At 39.1% G+C, this 19,366-nt stretch overlaps 2 protein-coding genes and 1 non-coding gene across 4 annotated transcripts; 2 read left to right on the forward strand and 1 right to left on the reverse strand.

Annotated features, from left to right (window-relative positions):
* The first annotated feature begins 232 nt into the window (after positions 1-232).
* znf687b (zinc finger protein 687b) lies at positions 233-9,979 on the forward strand. 2 transcript variants are annotated; one of them, XM_056268316.1, is made up of 11 exons: positions 488-568; positions 1,895-1,931; positions 2,029-4,333; positions 4,452-4,753; positions 5,486-5,670; positions 5,803-5,979; positions 6,104-6,266; positions 6,609-6,959; positions 7,847-7,959; positions 8,065-8,167; positions 8,239-9,979. In XM_056268316.1, exons 3-11 carry the CDS (start codon positions 2,050-2,052, stop codon positions 8,824-8,826), a joined length of 4,266 nt encoding a protein of 1,421 aa, XP_056124291.1. In that variant the 5' UTR covers positions 488-568; positions 1,895-1,931; positions 2,029-2,049; the 3' UTR covers positions 8,827-9,979. The 2 variants fall into 2 exon arrangements, with proteins under 2 accessions (XP_056124292.1, XP_056124291.1); XM_056268317.1 differs by lacking the exon at positions 1,895-1,931 and having other exon boundaries at positions 233-568.
* On the forward strand, positions 6,386-6,524 carry LOC130102404 (small nucleolar RNA SNORA13). Its single transcript, XR_008809207.1, has one exon. It is a non-coding gene; the product is annotated as a small nucleolar RNA SNORA13 (small nucleolar RNA).
* A 606-nt stretch (positions 9,980-10,585) lies between the features above and the next one.
* aqp10b (aquaporin 10b) lies at positions 10,586-17,691 on the reverse strand. Its single transcript, XM_056268362.1, has 6 exons — positions 17,583-17,691; positions 15,035-15,161; positions 14,824-14,961; positions 14,604-14,722; positions 11,804-12,021; positions 10,586-10,875 (listed from the first exon to the last, which is right to left on the reverse strand). The coding sequence occupies exons 1-6, from the start codon at positions 17,667-17,669 to the stop codon at positions 10,632-10,634; spliced, it is 933 nt and encodes a 310-aa protein (XP_056124337.1). The 5' UTR covers positions 17,670-17,691; the 3' UTR covers positions 10,586-10,631.
* Positions 17,692-19,366: the final 1,675 nt, after the last annotated feature.

A 19,366-nucleotide genomic window follows, 5' to 3' on the forward strand; every position in this document is an offset into this window, starting at 1 on the left:
AACGATTACAATAACAGTTTGACTGTGATGCCTTACATATGTGTTGCCAATCTATTGATTAAATAGTTGATTATTATCTGAGATGTCTGTAAATACAATAATATTTTTGTGGATCATGTATGTCATTTCTAAAGCATATAGGAAAAGAAACTGGGCTATTTACTATTTAAATTTTGGGCTATAATACTATACTATACGATACTATGATAAACATGAAGCCTCTGCGCTTTGGGGGATGAAAAAACGCAATCCTTATAATAAAGGCCCAAACCAAATCAACCTAAAGACAGTGAAACATGAGATCCTGGAAGGATGTAAATACACATCGTCTATACATCAATAAAATGCAATGATAATGTTCATGTTTGTTCTTGATTTTAATATAAAAAGCTAAATCTCACCAGATCTATTCATGCAAACATAACAATATAACCAAAGAAGACCGAAAATAATTTTCCTGTCCATTATTATCACTGTTATCTGCCAAGACCTGGCCGTACTCGATCGATGACGGGAAGTTAAGGCGCTTCATCTGGAGCGAGGATAGTCGGGAATCTCAAAAAAACAGGTAAACAAAATCACTGTCCGTGCATGAAAATACACAATACAAAAATAATACACACGTACATAAAAATGCATGATCATAAAGACATATTGCGGCATCCATGTGAGGTTATTTATAAACAGTTAAATGTTGCTGTGCACATGCAGTGGCCTGCGCTTAAATGACCCTCGCGACGGGGCAGCACGGACCCCGCCGTCATGACAGAACAAACCCCAAAATACACCTCGTATATCTGTTTATCGTCCCCCGAGCTCTTTATTCATCAATATATCAACACCAAAACCACAACTAAGGGACAAAATGTGACAAAAGCCCGTTAATCGTACCATTAGCGATCCAATTTCGGTCCCCATTTGTAGTTAGCCAGGTCAGATGCAGGGTTTAACGTTAGCCGTTCTCAGGCAATTGTGTTTGTTTTGTATACCAAATTGATCGCTGTAACGTGCTTAATGGTTACTGGATCATTGTCTTTCTTTTATTGGCCAAGTATGTATTCATGCAATGTTTTTATTTAATATAAGAGGGCTTGTTTGGATTCTCTTGTTGACACCATAGCAGCTGTAGCGTGCTAAACAGCTCTGTTACCTGAAAATGATCCATTGTTAAGCAAAGAACAAATGACTGTTGGATCATATATTTATGATATTAAAAAATAAGAAATATATTATATTACAGAAGTGAATATGTCTTCTAGTTCAGACATCAATGTTTAGTTTATACAGAACCATTACGTGGCTGTTAGCCAAAGCTAACAAAAGCCGTTCGATGTCATTTTGCTGTAGTGCGATGTATATATTTGTATATATTTTTTGTTGTTGTCGAAGTAATGAATGGACTATTAGTCAAACAGAAGAAGCATGTGGCTAAAATCAATATAAATTTTACCTTAGTGGTGCTTCAACACGAAGCCGTTTCTATTAGGATTACAAATAGCTGGAATTCGTGAAATGTTTTAATAAACTATGTTTTAGCACAACAGCCTTTTTATATACGAAAATCACCTTATGAAAACAGATGACTTGAGATATTGTTTAAAATATAACACATTACACTTTGCCTGCATGAAAGACCCCATTAAATCACACTGATTTGTATGAACAATATTAAATAATACTGGGTCTTAATTTCATTTTTAAATAGAAAATAATGTCAACACAGACTTAATGGGATAGTTCACCCCAAAATGGATATTATGTCATAATTTACCCTCATGTCGTTCCAAACATGTATGACCACCTTCTGTGAAGCACAAAAGAAGATATTTTGCAGAATGTTGGCAACCAAAGTGTTTTGGTGACCATTGACTTCCATTATTTATATGTTCCACAGAAGACAGAAAGTCATACAGGTTTGGAACAACATGAGGGTGAGTAAATGATGACAGAATTGTAATTTTTGATTAACTATCTCTTTAATGCAATTCTTATTACACACATTTTTCAGACATTTTATTTGTGTTCTAGGATTGAGTCCACTGACCCGGCATGGGGGACATGAAAACCCCCGATTTCGATGACCTATTGGCAGCGTTTGACATTCCTGACATTGATGCCAAAGAGGCTATCCAGTCAGCACCGGATGAGGTGGAGGGGCATCAAGGAGCAGGCGGAGGATCACTCATAAAGTCTGGGGATGCTTCAGTAGGTGGAAGTTCGGCCATAAGATCACCCAGCCCATCCTCGGATTCTCAGAGCGACCCTTCTATTGTTAGCGTGATTGTGAAGAACCGTGTTCGCCCTGAGCCCTTTGATGGTGGTGACAACTCTGTACCAGACCCACTCAACCATAATGGATTTGTGTCATCCGGTGGGTCAGTACATATGTCGCAGACCCGTTGCCAGCCGAATGGGGAGCAGTGGCCCATATGCAGCTCAAAGACGATACCAGAGACCACAGGAGCTGTCCTTGGCTCTTCCGGCAGTTCCAAACAGGGCAGCAACATCTTCAATAAGTTGAAGCCCTTAATGGCACAAGGTGCTGGAGACTCTGTTGGAAGGGCCCGGAAAATGCAGCTTCTGCAACAGCAGCATATGCAGCAGGAGATGAACATAGAAGGTGCAGACAAGGCAAAAGCCCCTGCAATTCCTAGTGGGGCAAGTGGAGCAGCATCTCCTTTCTTTCCCCCACCTAAACCACTTCTTTCCACTCCCTCCACAGCTTCATCCTCCTCACCGTCATCATCCTCTCCCTCAGTTGGTTCCAGAGTTTCTGGGGCTGTGGCATCGTCTCCCCTTGCTACATCTCTAACAGAGCCGTTTAACGGTACACCACGTCTTAGTTCGTCTGCATTCAGACGCGTAGATTCGGATGAAGAGGACTCAGATCCTGATTCTGGAGGATCTCTTGTCATCCACGAGAGTCCGGACTCGCCCACCCCTCCGAAACTGTCACGCAGGCTGAGGTCACCTCCAGAAAATTCACAGTCTCCTTCTCTCCCTCCTTCGACGTCCATATCACCTAGCGCTTACCCCAAACCAGGTGACATCCCCTTGGCTTCACCTGCTTCACCTCGAGCTCAACAGAACTGGCTTTCCACACCAGTCCAAACAGGAACTGGAAAGAGTTTACCCCAAGAGGAGCGAAACCCAGAGCATGTGATTGAAGAACGAGACTCACCGGAGAGCCCTGAGCCTGAGATGCCCAAGTCCTCCATGCCAACGTCTGCAGTTACCAAAAGATCATGCAGCCCAGCGGTGGCATCTTCATCACCATCTGCTGCCCTTCGAGAACCCAAGGAAGAAGAAGAGGAGATGGAAGTAGACAAAGGGTCTACAGAGAATGGAAAAGATGTGGCTAATGTGGATGGTAAGGACGGTGGGAAAAGGGATGGAGAGAAATTGGAGGTAGATACTGTGCAGTCCCTCCCAGCGGACACTGGCTCAACACCAAGCACTGGTGGCAAAGCTGTACCTGGCAGCAAAGTTCCCTCTAGACCACTTAAAGTACGCATCAAGACCATTAAGACATCTACAGGAGGCATCACCCGCACAGTTACCCGAGTAGCCGGTAAGTTAGGTGCTGCCAATGCAGGCAAAGATGGAAGTAAATCCCAAACGGGAAATCGAACCAGCACTGCGAAAGGCACCAGAAAAAATGACGCCACTGCTGGTCAAGTGGTAAAAAGCTCAACCCTACCAGTATCCACTCTAGAAGCCAGTAGTGCCATGTTAGCAGCTGCCAGTAAGGTCCAAAACAAAATGACAGTGCAATCCGATAAAATGAAAGTTTCTGCCACAGCAGTGAGCATCACGAAAGCCACCACTTTGCCAGTCGCTCCAGCTGTTGGTGGAATAAGCGTGCGTCCTACAGTTGCTAAAACCGCCAATGGAGGTACTGTGCCATGTAAACCAGCATCTATCGTCAACAGCACCGGTGCTGTTATTTCCCGTAGCCAGTCCAGCCTGGTTGAGGCTTTCAACAAGATCCTGAATAGCAAGAACCTGCTGCCCAGCTACCGTCCGGACCTCTCGACCCCCCCACCCCCTGAATGGGGTCTTCCTTTGCCTGCTGCTGGCTACCGATGCTTGGAGTGCGGAGATTCTTTCGCTTTGGAGCGCAGCTTGGCACGACACTACGACCGGCGCTCTTTGAGAATAGAAGTGACATGTAATCACTGCGCAAAGCGGCTGGCTTTCTTCAATAAGTGCAGCCTGCTGCTACATGCTCGGGAGCACAAGGAACGAGGCCTGGTCATGCAGTGCTCACATTTGGTTATGAGACCAGTAACAGTGGAGCAGATGATTGGCCAGCAAGACACTACTCCCATTGGTAAGTTATGAAAAATACTGTAATTTTTGTGAAGATTTGAATAGGACATGTTCAGCTTAATATTGAACAATGATTTGTTCAGCTTAATATTGAACAATTTATGTTCTCATTCCTTTAGGTATGCTCTCTCCATCGCTGTCCTCTCCACCTCTGTCATCCTCCGCCACCCCAACAGGGACAACAACTCTACCGTCCACTTCTAGTCCATTGAAGGATTCCCCCTCTCCAGGCACGCCTTCAACCCAGCCCAGCCCTGCCCGCCGCGGACCCCAGAGTCCCCAAGCCCTGATGCCACTGCCCTGCAAGAAAGGCGAGGCCTTGCAATATCACAACTTCAAGTGTCCTGAATGCCAAGCCCAGTTTTCAAGCAAGGCTGAATTAGTGACCCATTTCCAGCAAATCAGAGCTACTCCTAACTCGGTAAGTTGCAAAATTGTAAACATGTTGTGTAAACAATGATTTTCTTTTTGATGGGTATGAAAAAAATCTGATATTTTTTACATGCCCTACCAGCATTTCTACTTCTATTTAAATTTTGCAACATATTTTGGTGTCTGTCAGAAATACATTTTATATTTTATATAATTATATAAAATGTGATATAGATATATTAGTGCTGTCAATCGATTAAAAAAAGCAGTTTTTTTTCTGTAATTAATCGCACCTAACATTAAAGTTTTTTTATATATGTTATGCTGTAATACTTTCATATTGAATCTCCGAAATAATGTAAAAACAACAAGACAGTTAATTTAAAATATTTGTTTAACCCTTTAGAACCTGAAGCTAAAATATTGTTTTTTGCACATATTTTGTTTTTTTACTGTAAAATTGTGAAACAATGTTCTATCTTCATGTGCAAGGTGTCATTTTTTTTCAGAAAACAAATGTCTTTCGATAAAAGACCAGGACCGAAAAAGAATAATATATTTAGAATAATATAATAATAAGAATCATTGCGACATTCTTTTGCATTCAATCTGACTTCACTGTAGTGTAAATTGTTGCATAAGAAATGCTATCCATTTAATGTTTATTTTTGATGAAATGTGAATTACATAAGAATGTAAGCTATAAGTTGTATAAACTAGATAACATTACTTTATTTACTAACTCCTTTATATTTCCCCTGCTGTCCTTTTTTTATTTCAGACTTGTATGCTCTGCTCTCCCCCCATGATGCTGCCCAACTGGTGCAGTGTGTCGGCCCATCAGCGGATCCATAAGCACCGCGCACCCCATGTGTGCCCAGAGTGTGGTGGCACTGCCCGCCAGGCCACGTTTCAGACCCATCTGGAAGAGTCCTGTCTGCACTTTGCCAGGCGCATCGGCTACAGGTTCTTGGCTTTCAATTTCCTATCAGTGTTTTGTAATATTGCAGGCTATCCTTGTGAGATTTCCTGCAAAGAAATAAAGAGAAATCGCCTACTTATACTTCCACGTGCTCAAATCTACTTCCTTTATTTCAGGTGCTCCAGTTGTCAAGTTGTGTTCGGAGGTTTGAATTCTATCAAGTCCCACATTCAGACAGCTCACTGTGAGGTGTTTCATAAGTGCCCCAATTGCCCGATGGCCTTCAAATCTGCGCAGAGCGCCCAGGGGCACATCACTTCCCAGCATCCCGCCCTCACAGCTGCACAGGCTAAGTAGGTTGAAACATCACCCACAGCTTTTCATGAAAAGTGCCATGGATGTGAAATATTTTGATTACTCAAATTCGTTAAAGATATGAACTCTGATCCTCATTATATTCTTATATTCGTTCTACAGGATGATCTACAAGTGTGTCATGTGTGACACTGTGTTTACCCAGAAACCTTTGCTCTACATGCATTTTGACACTCACCTGGCCAAACAGAAGGTGCATGTGTTCAAATGCCCAGACTGCACTAAACTTTATGCCCAGAAAGGCTCCATGATGGAACACATCAAGGTACTTATCTTAACAATAATAATTCAAATATTAATAATAAGCTTATGATCTAGTTTATTATTAAACAAGCCATTAAAGTATATTAATTGATTTAGTTTTAAATGAATGAATTGTCGTTTTGCCTTTTGTGTTACCCATTCTTTTCACTTCCCCTAAAGTATGTGGTGTCAGCAAAGGCATACAGTAAAACTCTTGGTTTGGCTTTTACTGAGTGATTTTTGTCTATCACCTTGTCTAAAGCTCATACCAAGTACAAAAGCCACCTCAATGTGAATTGTCTTATTTTCCTGTCTGTCTCACTCATGCTTTTGACCAGAGCTGCCTTACATTATTTCCCCTTAGACTGCTCATAGAGGCCTGTCCGTCAAAGCAGAGACTCCGCCCACCACCTCATCTCCTGTCTCAGCTCCTGCCAACAACTCCACCACTAAACCCAAACCAGCTGAAAACAATTCAGATGAGTTGAGCCAGGGACAGGGAGAGGGAGAGGAGGAAGAGGAGGGGGAAGAAGAGGAGGGAGAGCAGGAAGGGGAGGAGAGAGAAGAGGAAGAAGAGGAGGAGAATGAGAATGAGGAGGAAGATCAGCCGAGTTCTCCAGAGAGCGGGAATATGGAGTGGAGGTGCAGGGAGTGCAAGAAACGCTTTCCTGAGAGAGAGGATTACATCGACCACATGAAGAACGACCACGACACGGTTGGTACTCTTGAACACATACAATCACAGCAAGAAGCAATCACAAGAAAACGCAAGCACAGAAGTTATTATATATAAGAGAGATATTCTATAATAAATGTGTGATTTATATTCTATATTTCTGTGCATGCATTTGTAATTGATGCAAAAATATAACTAATAGCATTTAAAATAGTTGATTTATTTTGATCAATTTAATTTTAATTTACAAAGAAAATTCTAAATGTCATTATTTTCCCCAGTAGTTTACTTTTCTACAAAAATGTGCACAAAAGTTTGGGTCAGTAAGATTTTTTATGTTTTTGAAGTCTCTCGTGCTCACCAAGGCTGCAAATATAGTAAAAACATTAATATTATTACATTTTTACCATTAAAAATAACTGTTTTGTATTTCAATATTTTTTAATTTGTAATTTTTTTCCTGTGATGCACAGCTGAATTTTCAGCATCCTCACTCCAGTCTTCAGTGTCACATGATCCTACAGAATTAATTCTAATATGCTAACAATGTTAAAAACAGTTGTGCTGCTTAATATTTTTGCGGAGGATTCTTTGTGAATAGAAAGTTCATAAGCATTTATGTGAAGGCATTTAAAACAGCATTTATTTGATATTTAATTTTTTTAACAATGTCTTTACTGTCAATTTTGATCAATTTCCTTGCTGAATAAAGTATAAATTTATGTTAAAAATCTTGCTGACCCCAAACATATTTTCAATATTGACTAATTAAACTTTACAATCCATCTTTGACCTATATATATATATATATATATATATATATATATATATATATATATATATACACAATGTGTTTACTTTGAATAAAAAAGGCAATTCTTCAAATTTGTTTTATGCCTGCCTTATGTTTTAATTTCGTCCTCTAGTTAATGAAGAAGTTCCCCTGCAGATTGTGTGAGCGTTCGTTCAGTTCAGCCAACAGCCTTCGTCGACATGTCAGAATAATACATGAGGGCGTCAAGAGAGTCTTCCATTGCCCGTGAGTCAAATACTCCTCAACCACCAATTGATTTGAATCTTTCTTTCCCTTCCTAAAATGATTCTTTATTTGATTCTTTTTTGATTATTATGTTGTTCTCTTCAGGCACTGCTCAGAGGGCAAGCGTACATTCAGTAGTCGCCTGATTTTGGAAAAGCACATTCGGGTCAGACATGGCATTAGAGCGCGACAGACAACAGACAGACAGGTCAGTTTAGACACTCTTTATAGTTTATTATAATTAATTATCCACACATTCATTTTAATTTCTTCTCTCAGAGCGCTCCAAACACCAGAAAGCGTTCACTACCAGGTGACGGGGCGGGCAGTTCATCTGAGCTTGACAATGAGGGCGGAGCTCCAGCTGGAGGGGGCGGCGCCGATGCGGATGACGTCACGGGAGAGGACGCCTCGGGTCCAGCGAAGAGAACTCGAGCGTCTGAAAACCGACCGGTCGAGCAGGAGGAGGACGACGGCACGTTCCGTTGCACGCCCTGCGGCTTCACCACCCAGGATTGGGAAGAGTTCCAGCGCCACATTCCCGTCCACTGTGATGCGGAGAACGCGTCTCAGCAGTGCCTGCAATGCGGAGCCTGTTTCGCCTCGGCCGGCTCTCTCAGCCGACACAAATTCATCACGCACCGCTTGCGCCAAGGTCAGCAGGACAGTCGTGGTGGAAACACATCACCTGGCTCGTCTCCGCAGGACGGATCGCCGTCCTCGCCTAAAGCGGGGGAGGAGGGGGAGGGAGGGGTGAGCTGCAGGGTGTGCGGCCGGCGCTTCGACAAAACCTCGGACCTTAACACACACTTCCGCACGCATGGCATGGCCTTCATCACGGCACACAGGACCGACAAGCCCTTGTAGAACAAACAGAGTCAAACGGGAAAAAGAAAGAAAGGAAAAGCCATTGCAAAACAGGACACGGCTTTGAACCAGCCAATAAGACGAGTTTAAAATAATGCATATAATTTGGAAAATTTAACCTGTCGTTATGATTGTAATGTGATCTGTCTTCCGAAATACAAAGATATAAAGTTATTTCCCCCTTTCCTCCAATCGTTCCGGTTTGTAACATCCTCAGCCTTTTAAATACATTTACACAAGGTCAAATTGTATCTCAGACAGGCTTTGTATTGCTCGAAAACTATTTTACATTTCGAGCAATTCAGCGTCTGCTGGGTTTCGCCGAGCTGAGCGTCAATCCACAAAAGCATTAAAGCAAAAAGGGTGCTAGTGAAGGTTTTTTTTTTAACAAATAAAGGAAAACACTGACTTTAAAATGTAATGATATTGTACAGACATTGTAGTACTGATATTTATTTATATTGAAGCATTCATCAGTCTTTTTATAATCATTGAGAACTTAAAATAAGTGAGTGGAAAAAGTTTCATTTGTGCAAGAAGAACACGTATATGAGGTCAAAGGTGAATTGTAAAGTTTAAATAGTCAAAAAAGGTCAATATAAGTAAACATGCAAACATTTCAGCCACAGATACACTTGAGCACATTTTACATGTGTATAAATGCACTACATCAGTTTGATATGGTTGTTGCATTTGAAAATGTGAATAAGTTCAGTCTGTTTTGTTTTTTTGTTTTAAGCTGAAAGGTGATATTGAAAAGCTAGTAGTGAAATTTTGTGTTCGGGACCTGATGTAATTTTTACGACTTCATCTGATTGAAAAAAAAATCGACACTGAGTTTGAAGGATTGCTTGTGTGTTTTATGGCAAATTATGTACAAATATGAATGTTGTTTGTGTATTTTTTTTTTCTTTGATAAGAGTCTTTTCTATCAGAAAGTTCTGTGCTTGTCAAAAACCACATTTCTTAAAAATAATATTGTGATCGTGTGAATCATCTGTGTGAGTGTGACTTTCTCCAGTAATAGATGTATACATCCCATACATAGACAGTCTATAGACAGCCATCTTATTCTGTGATGACCTGCCTGTTTCACTGCCGTACATCTGTGTCAGTTCTATTTCTAAATAAAACAGTAAATTGGTACGGTACAGATGATGGTGTCCTTAATGATGTATGTCCCCGTGCATGCTGGGAAACACTAATAATAGTATAATGCACACAGTTTAATATCAACATTAGCAAAATCTTTGAATGCAATGCAATTAATGGTGAAAATACATATAAAATAAAACATTTTTGCATTAACACCATTAATTAATTAATCACTGTTTATGTTAGTTCACAGTGCATTCATGTTAGCTTATTGTTAAAATGATTCATCTTAACATTAACAAATACAAAAAAATATTATTGTACCGCTTTACAGCTTCATTAGAACTGAAATTGAGTATATTTCAATTTTTTCTAACAAGAAAATATAAAGTACTCTTTACTGAACAACAATTCAGCATTGAATAGATAGTGTGCTGCACTGTTTTAAATAGTAACGTTTTTAAGACATCAGCCAGCCTTCCGGTTTTTACAACGCCATTGTTAACATATTTGATTATAAACCTACAAAGAAATCCAAAATTACTAGACAAGATGTAGTAGACCACAATAAGGTCATATAGTTCATAAACCTTTGCCAGACAATTATTGTGATAATGATTGTGCTTCCAAAAAATGTTTATAATTTAATACATTTAACATAAATAGTAACAAATCAGATTCCATCACGCGTTTTACCGATTCTTTTCACTTTATCTTATATCCGCTGAGGTTATGGAAAAGATCTTTTCCTTGCCGTTTTCTTTAATGGTGTCAAACTTGGACTGGACACCCTCCAGCTCCAGAGTTTGCTGGACCTTCGCTGTCAGGCCTTCGGGATCCATTGGCTCTGAGTCTGGATGATGTACTCCAATCAGCAGCTCATAAAGTAATGAACCCAGAAGAGCACCAACACATGTTACAACCAACGGTACCCACCACCATCCATGTCCGGCCCTGACAACAAATAGCCTCATGTTAATATCTGTAAATATAAAAAACACACCACTGTTCAAAAGTTTGGGGACTATAAGATTTTTTTTTTTTTTTTATAAAAGGAGCTATATAATATTAGTTTTATCCAGTAAAAATGCATTCAATTGATCAAAAGTGACATTAAAGACATTTATAATATTATAAAAGATTTCTATTTTCAAAGTCCTGTCACGAAACTCTAGGTGGTACAGGCTGATAGGTCCTTAACTCAATTGGCTTGCAATCACATCGTTCTCTATTGGGAACGGCTGATTGGTTCCTAGCAGCCAACTTTTAAATACTTGGTCAGCGTTTTCTGTAGCAGTGCATCGTGCTTTCAGAAACCCTCCACCTTCCCCAGCTCCACCTGTATAGATCTGCTACGGGTAATTCATGTATGCTATATTGTACAGAAGCAGCATGTCTTGCATGTATTAGCAAGTCCCGTACTTGCTCTGCAGCAGCAATAACCACAGCCAAAACTAAACAAATTAACATTAGCATATCCATTACCATGACAAACACTCAAAGAGTTGTCATGACAGAAGTGCTGTTCTTTTGAACTTTCTATTTATCAAAGAATCCTGAAAATAATGTATCACGGTTTCCAAAAAAATATCGCACTACTGTTTTCAATATTGATAATAATAATAAATGTTTCTTGCACCAAATAAGCATATTGGAATGATTATTTTTTATTTCACAATATTACTGTTTTTACAGAATTTTTTTATCAAATAAAGGCAGCCTATGTGAGCATAAGAGACTTTCAAAAACATTGACAAAAGTTACCGACACTACATTTTTGAACAGTGGTGTAAAATACAGTGTAAATAACAAACAAAGAAAATATTTGAGTGCATAATTAATTGATCAGAAGCCTTTGACATTGTGTGTATGTTACACTTACCTGAACACCTCGTCTCCCCAGCCTGCAATGTAAGAGAAGAGTCTTGGTCCGATGTCTCGTGCCGGGTTGATGGCATATCCACTGTTAGATCCCATTGAAATCCCGATGACCAGGACAACTGCTCCTACCAGGACAGGCTCCAGACCAGGAGGTGCTGGTGTGTTATGAGGATCTCCCAATGCAAGAACACATACTAGCAGAGCGGCTGTGCCAATTATCTGCAGGACAAGCACAAGTTTTTTAAAAAATCTTTTTAAAGCATTGTGAATGACTATATCTTCTTATATTGTTATTTTGTAAAAGACACTAACATGCACCAGCTTCTCAAGAAGAGTAGGTGTTATTTTGTCATTGACATACAAAACGCAGAAAATGTCATAAAAACCCTACATTCAACAAGTCACCACACTCTTAAAAATAAAGGTTCCAAAAGAGGGTTTTCGCAGTAATACCATAGAAGAACCATCTTGGGTTCCCCAAAGAACCTTTCATTGAGCAGTTCTTAGAATGACCTTTTTTTAATTCAGGTTAAAGAACATTTTAAGAATCTAAATGTTCCATTTTGTTCAGTGGAAAGTTCCATGAATGCTAAATGTTCTACATGGAACCATCGATGGCAATATAGAGCCTTAGGTTGCACTACACTCCTGCGACCAGAAATCTCAACAATGGTAACACACATACACGACAAGCTTTATAACATTGATAACATTCTTTTAAGTAACGAGAACACACTTGCAAACCCGTTTCACTTCAGAGTATTTGGACCCAAACCTGTTTGAACTTGTTCAATTGCAAAGCATGCTGGAATACCGTCACCACCACAATAGCTTTTAAACAATGGAATTCCATGAACTGAGCTGAACAGTTTTTTCCTGATTCAGCCAAACGGAGGTCAGTGTGATCCTGGTGTCGTGACTCCTGGGGTCACTCATTTATCTACTCAAACGAACAAGAATCGTCCTTTCACAGGTGTACAGAAATGCATTACTTAGTGTTCTGCTAATATTTACTGGTATTGGAACTTATTACCTCTATATTTATGTTAAACTCCCATGGACTGAAATCTCAGGATATCAGTAATGATTAGCCGTGTCAGCGTCATGGGCATATAATTGTGCGTGAATAAAGGATTAGCTAATTACGAAACTCTTACAAATAGTTATGAATAGCTAAACAAACCTATGAAAACGTGTCTTACGTTTTGAATAGTTAAATACAAATGTCTAACTAAATCAGTTACAAGGCCAGGATTCTCCATAAGGATGGACCTTGGTGAAATATTGTGGACCTTTACTCAGTCTCCTTTCAAATTTATTATACAAGTGGAATTTGAATATCATGAAGTTGATATTCTTTATCATGTTTGAGAGAATATTCGATTTTTTTTATGCAATCTGTCGGTAGCACTTTATTTCACGGTCCTGTTTTCCATGAACATAATATGTACTTATTGTAGTTATGACACTGGTAATAACTAGCCTACCCTGAACCTACCCTTAAACCTTAAAGCAGCACTAAGTAGGAATTCCGTTTTTGTCAAACAGCGACCCCTAGAGTCGCTGTGGAGTACTTGTACTGTCGTGAATAGCACTCACGCAGAGATGGCTCGCACTCACGGCCGGTGTTCTGACGATTTGTGCTGCCTTGTCGAAAAATGCTACCGTAACGCGAATCGATCACAGAATGTCGATTAATATTATATGAAATACAATTATAATACAATTCTAAGTTATGAGTAGCTACTGTATACTGTAGACTACTGTTTTTATTTTTAAAACGGTGTGAAAATTAAAAATTATCATCAAATATTCATCTTTGACTTGTCAAAGCACACTTTTCCTTAGTAACTGAAACTTTCAGTTATTATTGTTCAGCTGGCTGACCGTACACATATTCATATGCTAGTTAGCATTTTTAAAGGGAAATTACAATATAACACATGAAAATGTACCTTTTGTTAAAAAAAACTGTGCGTCTGCACATGCGCATAACCATTAAGTAGCAAATCTCGATGGGTAGCATGAATCGTCAGAACACCGGATCTCCTCCCCCTGTACACCGGTACCTGTTCAGTAGGATGGACGCTGTAACGAGTGGAAATAAGGTATGGCCCCTTTAAGAGCTGAGCGCGCCCTGTTTAACTGTCGGCAGTCTGTATTGTATGTGCGCCTCGAACACCACATGTATACGGCGCCGGGTTATTTCTGTTTGATGCTCATTTTATCAGAATTTTATCAGATCTGTTTTTAAAGCAATTCGTTACCTCGCGAGACCTGATATCACACGATACTTCCTAACACTGAGGCCAGCGGCCCGTCGGCCCAAAGTTGCAAGGGTGGTTTTGCGGCTCACAGGCACCAGGGGGGTGCGAGACGACCACCATTCAACACGAAATCAATAATATAAACATTACAATGACTCCAAAGCTGTTCGGTTAAGGTAAAAAAGTTACTAGTTCACCTATAGTAACCTTAAATTCCTCAGTACTTTAGTGGGTAAGTATACTGTAAGCACATGCTCTAAAATAAAGTGTCTTTTTCAACCAGTCCGTCTTTTCTCACAGTGTCTGAAACAGCTCGGATTCAGTCTCTCTAAAACCCTCCTTTCCGCGAACTCTGCTCTGATTGGTCAGATGACCCAGTCTGTTGTGATTCCCAAACAGCTACACACACAAGGTAATCTCCGATTAAGCATAATACTGGCACTATATAATATTTGGTTATGGTGATCTTATGAAAGTCCTGTGTTGTAGTCTTAGCGTTTCAAACTGTAGATTTCCGCTTTATGTGTTACTGACCTGGTCTACCACTCCTCCCCATAGACTCAGGTAGTCTGCTGGGTAAGTGGAGAAGATACCAGCTGTGCCAGTGGCACCACTAACAGTCAGATGCCCTCCAGTGAAATCCATTATGGCATCTAAACAAAATACATACTGAATGAATAAGTGCCTTCATTTGGATGTACTTACTGTACTGTATTCTTATATAGAGGTTACATATAGGCCAACATGCACTCACCATAGTACTGAAGAGCAACAGTTGCTGCAGCCAGAAATGCACCTAAAATCTGTGACCACACAAAGAAAGGAAAACGAGTCCAGGAGAATCTGCCCAGGACACACAGGCTGAGGGAAACCGCTGGATTCAGGTGAGCTCCTTAAACAGATGGGAAATATTTTATTTTACAAGGACATTATTAATATACACAGCTGTACTGGAGAGTTTGTACCTGATACCCCTTTTGCAATGTAGATTCCAAATGTGGTGCCCAGTGCAAATCCGAGGTTGATTGACAGGTAGTCGCCCTTAGTGTTTTGAGAGGTCGTCACCTGGGCAACAGAGCCACACCCAAAAAGCTGGAGTGTAGAGACAGTGACATCAAGACATTTTGATGAAATAATCTGGTGTGAACGTGTACTCAGACATGATGTCTATAATTGAAAGCTTTATGGCACAATGAGATTCATGAGCACTGCAGTTCCTAAGAAGAGGCAAAAGATTATTTACTAGTTCAAAGTCTTCAAAGTTTGATCTCTAGAATTTCTTTGCACATGTGCTACTGAAGAGATGTAATGTACACAAGGCAGTACATTTCAGTAGATAATACACTCTAAAAAAAAATGGTTCTTCAGCGGTTCTTCAGGGGTTCTTTGCGGTGGTCATGGTGCTATATAGCACCACTACCATTTAAAGAACCTGTTAAGCCCAATTTGGTTCTTCAGCGGTTCTTCAGTGGTTCTCTGGGGTGGTTAAGGTGCTCTATGGCACCTCTCAAGGTTCTACATAGCACCATTTGACAAAGATAAGTGCTATATGGCACTTAAAGTGGTTCCCCTATGATGACAAGCCAATGAACCACTTTTAGTGCTATTTAGCACCATTTTTGTTTAGAGTGTTGGATATTATGAAGATAAAATATTTTTTATAGATTTTTATAACTGCTTTACTATTTACATAACACTTTACAGTAAAATTAATTTTATTAGTAAACTGTCTTTAACATGAACTAGCCAGGAAAAACACTTTCCTTGAATTTATTAATCTTAGTAAATATGAATTTGAAAATGTACTAATACATGATTAAAATCAATGTGTTCCCCTTTATCTTGTGTGGACTTATGTCATTTCCTGTTCTGTTCCATGTTTTGTAGTTTTTCTTGTTGATTAGTTAATGATTGTTCCCAGGTCTTGTTCACCAATCTCCCATTGAGTGTATATTCCCAAGTGTTTCTCATGTTTTTGTCTGGTGTTGTCCTTCTATGGATGTTATGTGTGCGCTTCTTGTTTGCCTTCCTCGCCCGTGTCTACATTTATCAGTTTTGCCTGGATTTGCTTTTATTATGCTTGTTTGAATAAATGTTTGCTGCATCTGGATCCCACTCTCGTTCCTCTGAAACAGCCACCATTACATTTATATTGTTTTTTGGACCAGACAGCAACAGTGTCGGCCCAGATCCGGCCCGCATCTGGTATACGTGGATTCCACACGGCCCAGATGTGGGCCGGATCTGGGCCGACAGACACGGTTGCTGTCTGGGCCTGAGCTAACATGAACTAACAATGAACAGTTGTATTTTTGTTAACTAATGTTACAGTTTTTTTTATTCGATTTGGTATTATTTTCACAAGATGTACATTTTAAAACCGTTTAGTACAAAACTCCTAACTGATATCACTTATACAGTAACAGTCATTCTTTCAAAACTTGATCTCATGCTTTCATTCTAGTTTTTATTATTGTTTCAAAACACTAGATCATATAATGAGAACATTTGGTTTAATCACCGAAACACAACCGTATGATCTTCTTTCAAATTAGTACTTTTAACAATCAGTCCATTCAGCAACAAACAGTGCAGGGATACATGTTTAAATCACCCTTATTGCTGAATTAATTACAGTAACGGCTACAGATTAGAAAACACACTTACATTCTAACATTATGTAATTACATTATGCAATTGAATCCATAATGTTTGTAATAGTATCTATAAATGTGCATGCACACACTTTGAACAGTGGTTATCATCTAAGATATATTCACTTATGTAAAAACATAATTACATTTGGTTACCCATATCGGAAATTGCAGATATCTGTAGGTGTACCAAATGATTAATTGATTAACCATTAAATTCAGCTGGATTAAATAATAGACAAATGTATTAAACTGAATGAGAAGAGATGCAAATCAAAAGTTTGATAGTAAAAGCTTTAAGAAATACAGTTACTGTGAATGAAACATTTATATGAACCTTATTTTGTGAGAAAAGGATACTTTGTGATTTTGTGGATTGTACTAACACAAATGAAAATATGCTAAAATGTTTGAAGAAAGTGAACTTTTGATGAACTGTTGTGATATTAGCACGTAGGAGTTTTGAAAATGTACCAGTTGCTTGTGAAAATTGCACCAAAGCAACTAAAAGAACTAACAGATTTATAAATAATGTTGCAAATGAATTGTTAATTGTTAATGAATGTTAGTTAATGGAACCTTATTGCAAAGTGTTACCAAAGAAAATCAAAATTTTGAAAAGATACAAGTACACTGTAATTATTTGTGAAAATTTACTAGCAATCTCCAAATGTCTACACCTTTTTTTTTTAAATGGCAACACATTGATTAAACATGAAATTTTGAAAGACTGAAATATTATTTTCTTGTAAAATGTACTCCAATAATCTTTGTTTTATTTTAAATCTTTTTTTTTTTTGAAGGGTTAATGGCACACATTTCCATATTAAAAATACAGATATGACGATTACAGACTTACTATCAAAACATAGACTCCGAAAAATTCAGCCAGACATTCTCTGATCAAGCTGCTCTTGATTCGGCATCTCCTCAGCAGACGATCCATTATTTCTGCCCTCTCTGCTTTCGGTTCGAGTAAATGCAGGCCGGGAGATCGGGGATTCCAGACAGAGTATTCTCAGGGCTCTGAGAAGCTCCCACCCAGTCAGCACCTTAGAGAACGCATGGTCTTCTGTTTGGACAATTATCACACCACATAGGTAAACTCCGACTATCTGTTGTGGTTAAAGTGTGTTTTATGTGTGCGTCTGGGGAAGGAATGACAATTACATGTAGTACATTGCCCTTTTGTAATAAAACGACGAGTAGTTTATTGTTAACTTTTATCTGTGATGCACTGCTGGCTTATACTCAGATATATGCATAAATCATCTACTCTGTTTATTTTGAAGAAAAAGTAAAGGTTCTATTTTTTGCCAATTCATGCAAAATACCTCTCCCTTTCTATCAGAGTACAATAGGGCAATAGAAGATGCCTTGTTTTCAGCTGAACCATTTATGCAGGGGTTTCCAATTCTGCTCCTGGAGGACCAACACACTTGCCTGGAAGTTTCTAGTGTGTCTGAACTGAAGACCTTGATTCGCTGGTGTGTTTAATAAGGGTTGGGGCTCAAATTTGCAGGACGTTGGTCCTCCAGAAGCAGGTTTGGACAACCCTGCATTTATCCATTAACCAATATCTTATCAATATTTTTTCTCAATATTGATAAGATAACTAGCATAACTAGCATTGTCTCATAACTAGCATTCATAAGCACATACAGATGTTGTTGTTATTTCTTGGTAAATTTGTTCTCAGGGCCCATTTCCTCAGTGTTTTTCCTAATTAACTAGTTTTCTAGTCAATTAAGCAAAGCTACACATCTGACGTGTAAATGTTTGACCCTGATGTCCATGATTGCCTCCAGCATAGTTAATGTGTCCATGCAGCTGTTCTCAGTGTTCCCATTATATAGTCTTGGCAATGGACAAAAACAATGTAATTTTTGACAAGAAAAAATGTGGCCCATAAACATAATTCGGACACTTTCTACACCACTGGTTACTCCGCTGATTTAAAAAAAAAAAAAAACATTTTTACCTTGTTTTTGAGGTAAACTCAGTTTTGAGGTAAACTTATATCTGTCTTAGCTTGTACTTAGGAGATAATCATTAGATAACTGAGTATAAAGGCAATCTCCATAAAGTTGATGTCACTCGTGTTTCATCTGTCACTAGATAAAGATCAAATTGGGTGCAAAGCTAACCAATGCTCACAATTATGGGTGTGATACGCACCTTAAGCAATAGTGTACCAGGCTTGGTGTACCAGGCACTTTTTCTCTTCATTCTTAAAACACTTTAAATACCTGTTAAAAATGAAAAATGTTTAGTGAACTATTGTTTACTTTTCTTATCAGCTCACATTATCAGCATTGCTCTAAAAGCCACAGACTGTCAGTTTACTAAAACAGATATAAATCAGACTGGTAAGTCTATGAGGCAGAACTGGGTGAAACTTTGTGTTGCTAAACATACTACATACTGGTATACATCATTATACTGGAAAGACACTCACTAACATGAACCTGAAACAGCTGCACAACAATATATATACAGTTTTTTCCAGATTTATGAACTTTGAAGTGCTTTTACTACTGACTTAGTTTCCTTATTCGTTCAACCTACGACACGCTTCCCTGCCCTCGGAACCTCCACCAGTGGTTTGGAAATGAAGTATCCTGCGTACTCTGCAATGCTCCC

This window comes from Rhinichthys klamathensis, unplaced genomic scaffold (genome assembly GCF_029890125.1).
Source record: "Rhinichthys klamathensis goyatoka isolate OS25496 unplaced genomic scaffold, OSU_Roscu_1.1 h1tg000271l_1, whole genome shotgun sequence".
In the NCBI taxonomy this organism is placed as follows: domain Eukaryota; kingdom Metazoa; phylum Chordata; class Actinopteri; order Cypriniformes; family Leuciscidae; genus Rhinichthys; species Rhinichthys klamathensis.

Excerpts from the sequence above, each read along its gene's own strand:
- znf687b (XM_056268317.1), top strand. The coding sequence starts at position 2,050 with ATGGGGGACATGAAAACCCCCGATTTCGATGACCTATTGGCAGCGTTT. Across the intron at positions 4,754-5,485 it reads TCAGAGCTACTCCTAACTCG|ACTTGTATGCTCTGCTCTCC; the intron begins GTAAGTTGCAAA and ends TTTTTATTTCAG. Across the intron at positions 6,960-7,846 it reads TGAAGAACGACCACGACACG|TTAATGAAGAAGTTCCCCTG; the intron begins GTTGGTACTCTT and ends TTCGTCCTCTAG.
- aqp10b (XM_056268362.1), bottom strand. The coding sequence starts at position 17,669 with ATGGATCGTCTGCTGAGGAGATGCCGAATCAAGAGCAGCTTGATCAGA. Across the intron at positions 14,962-15,034 it reads CATTGCAAAAGGGGTATCAG|GAGCTCACCTGAATCCAGCG; the intron begins GTACAAACTCTC and ends CATCTGTTTAAG. Across the intron at positions 10,876-11,803 it reads TGGGGAGACGAGGTGTTCAG|GGCCGGACATGGATGGTGGT; the intron begins GTAAGTGTAACA and ends ATTTGTTGTCAG.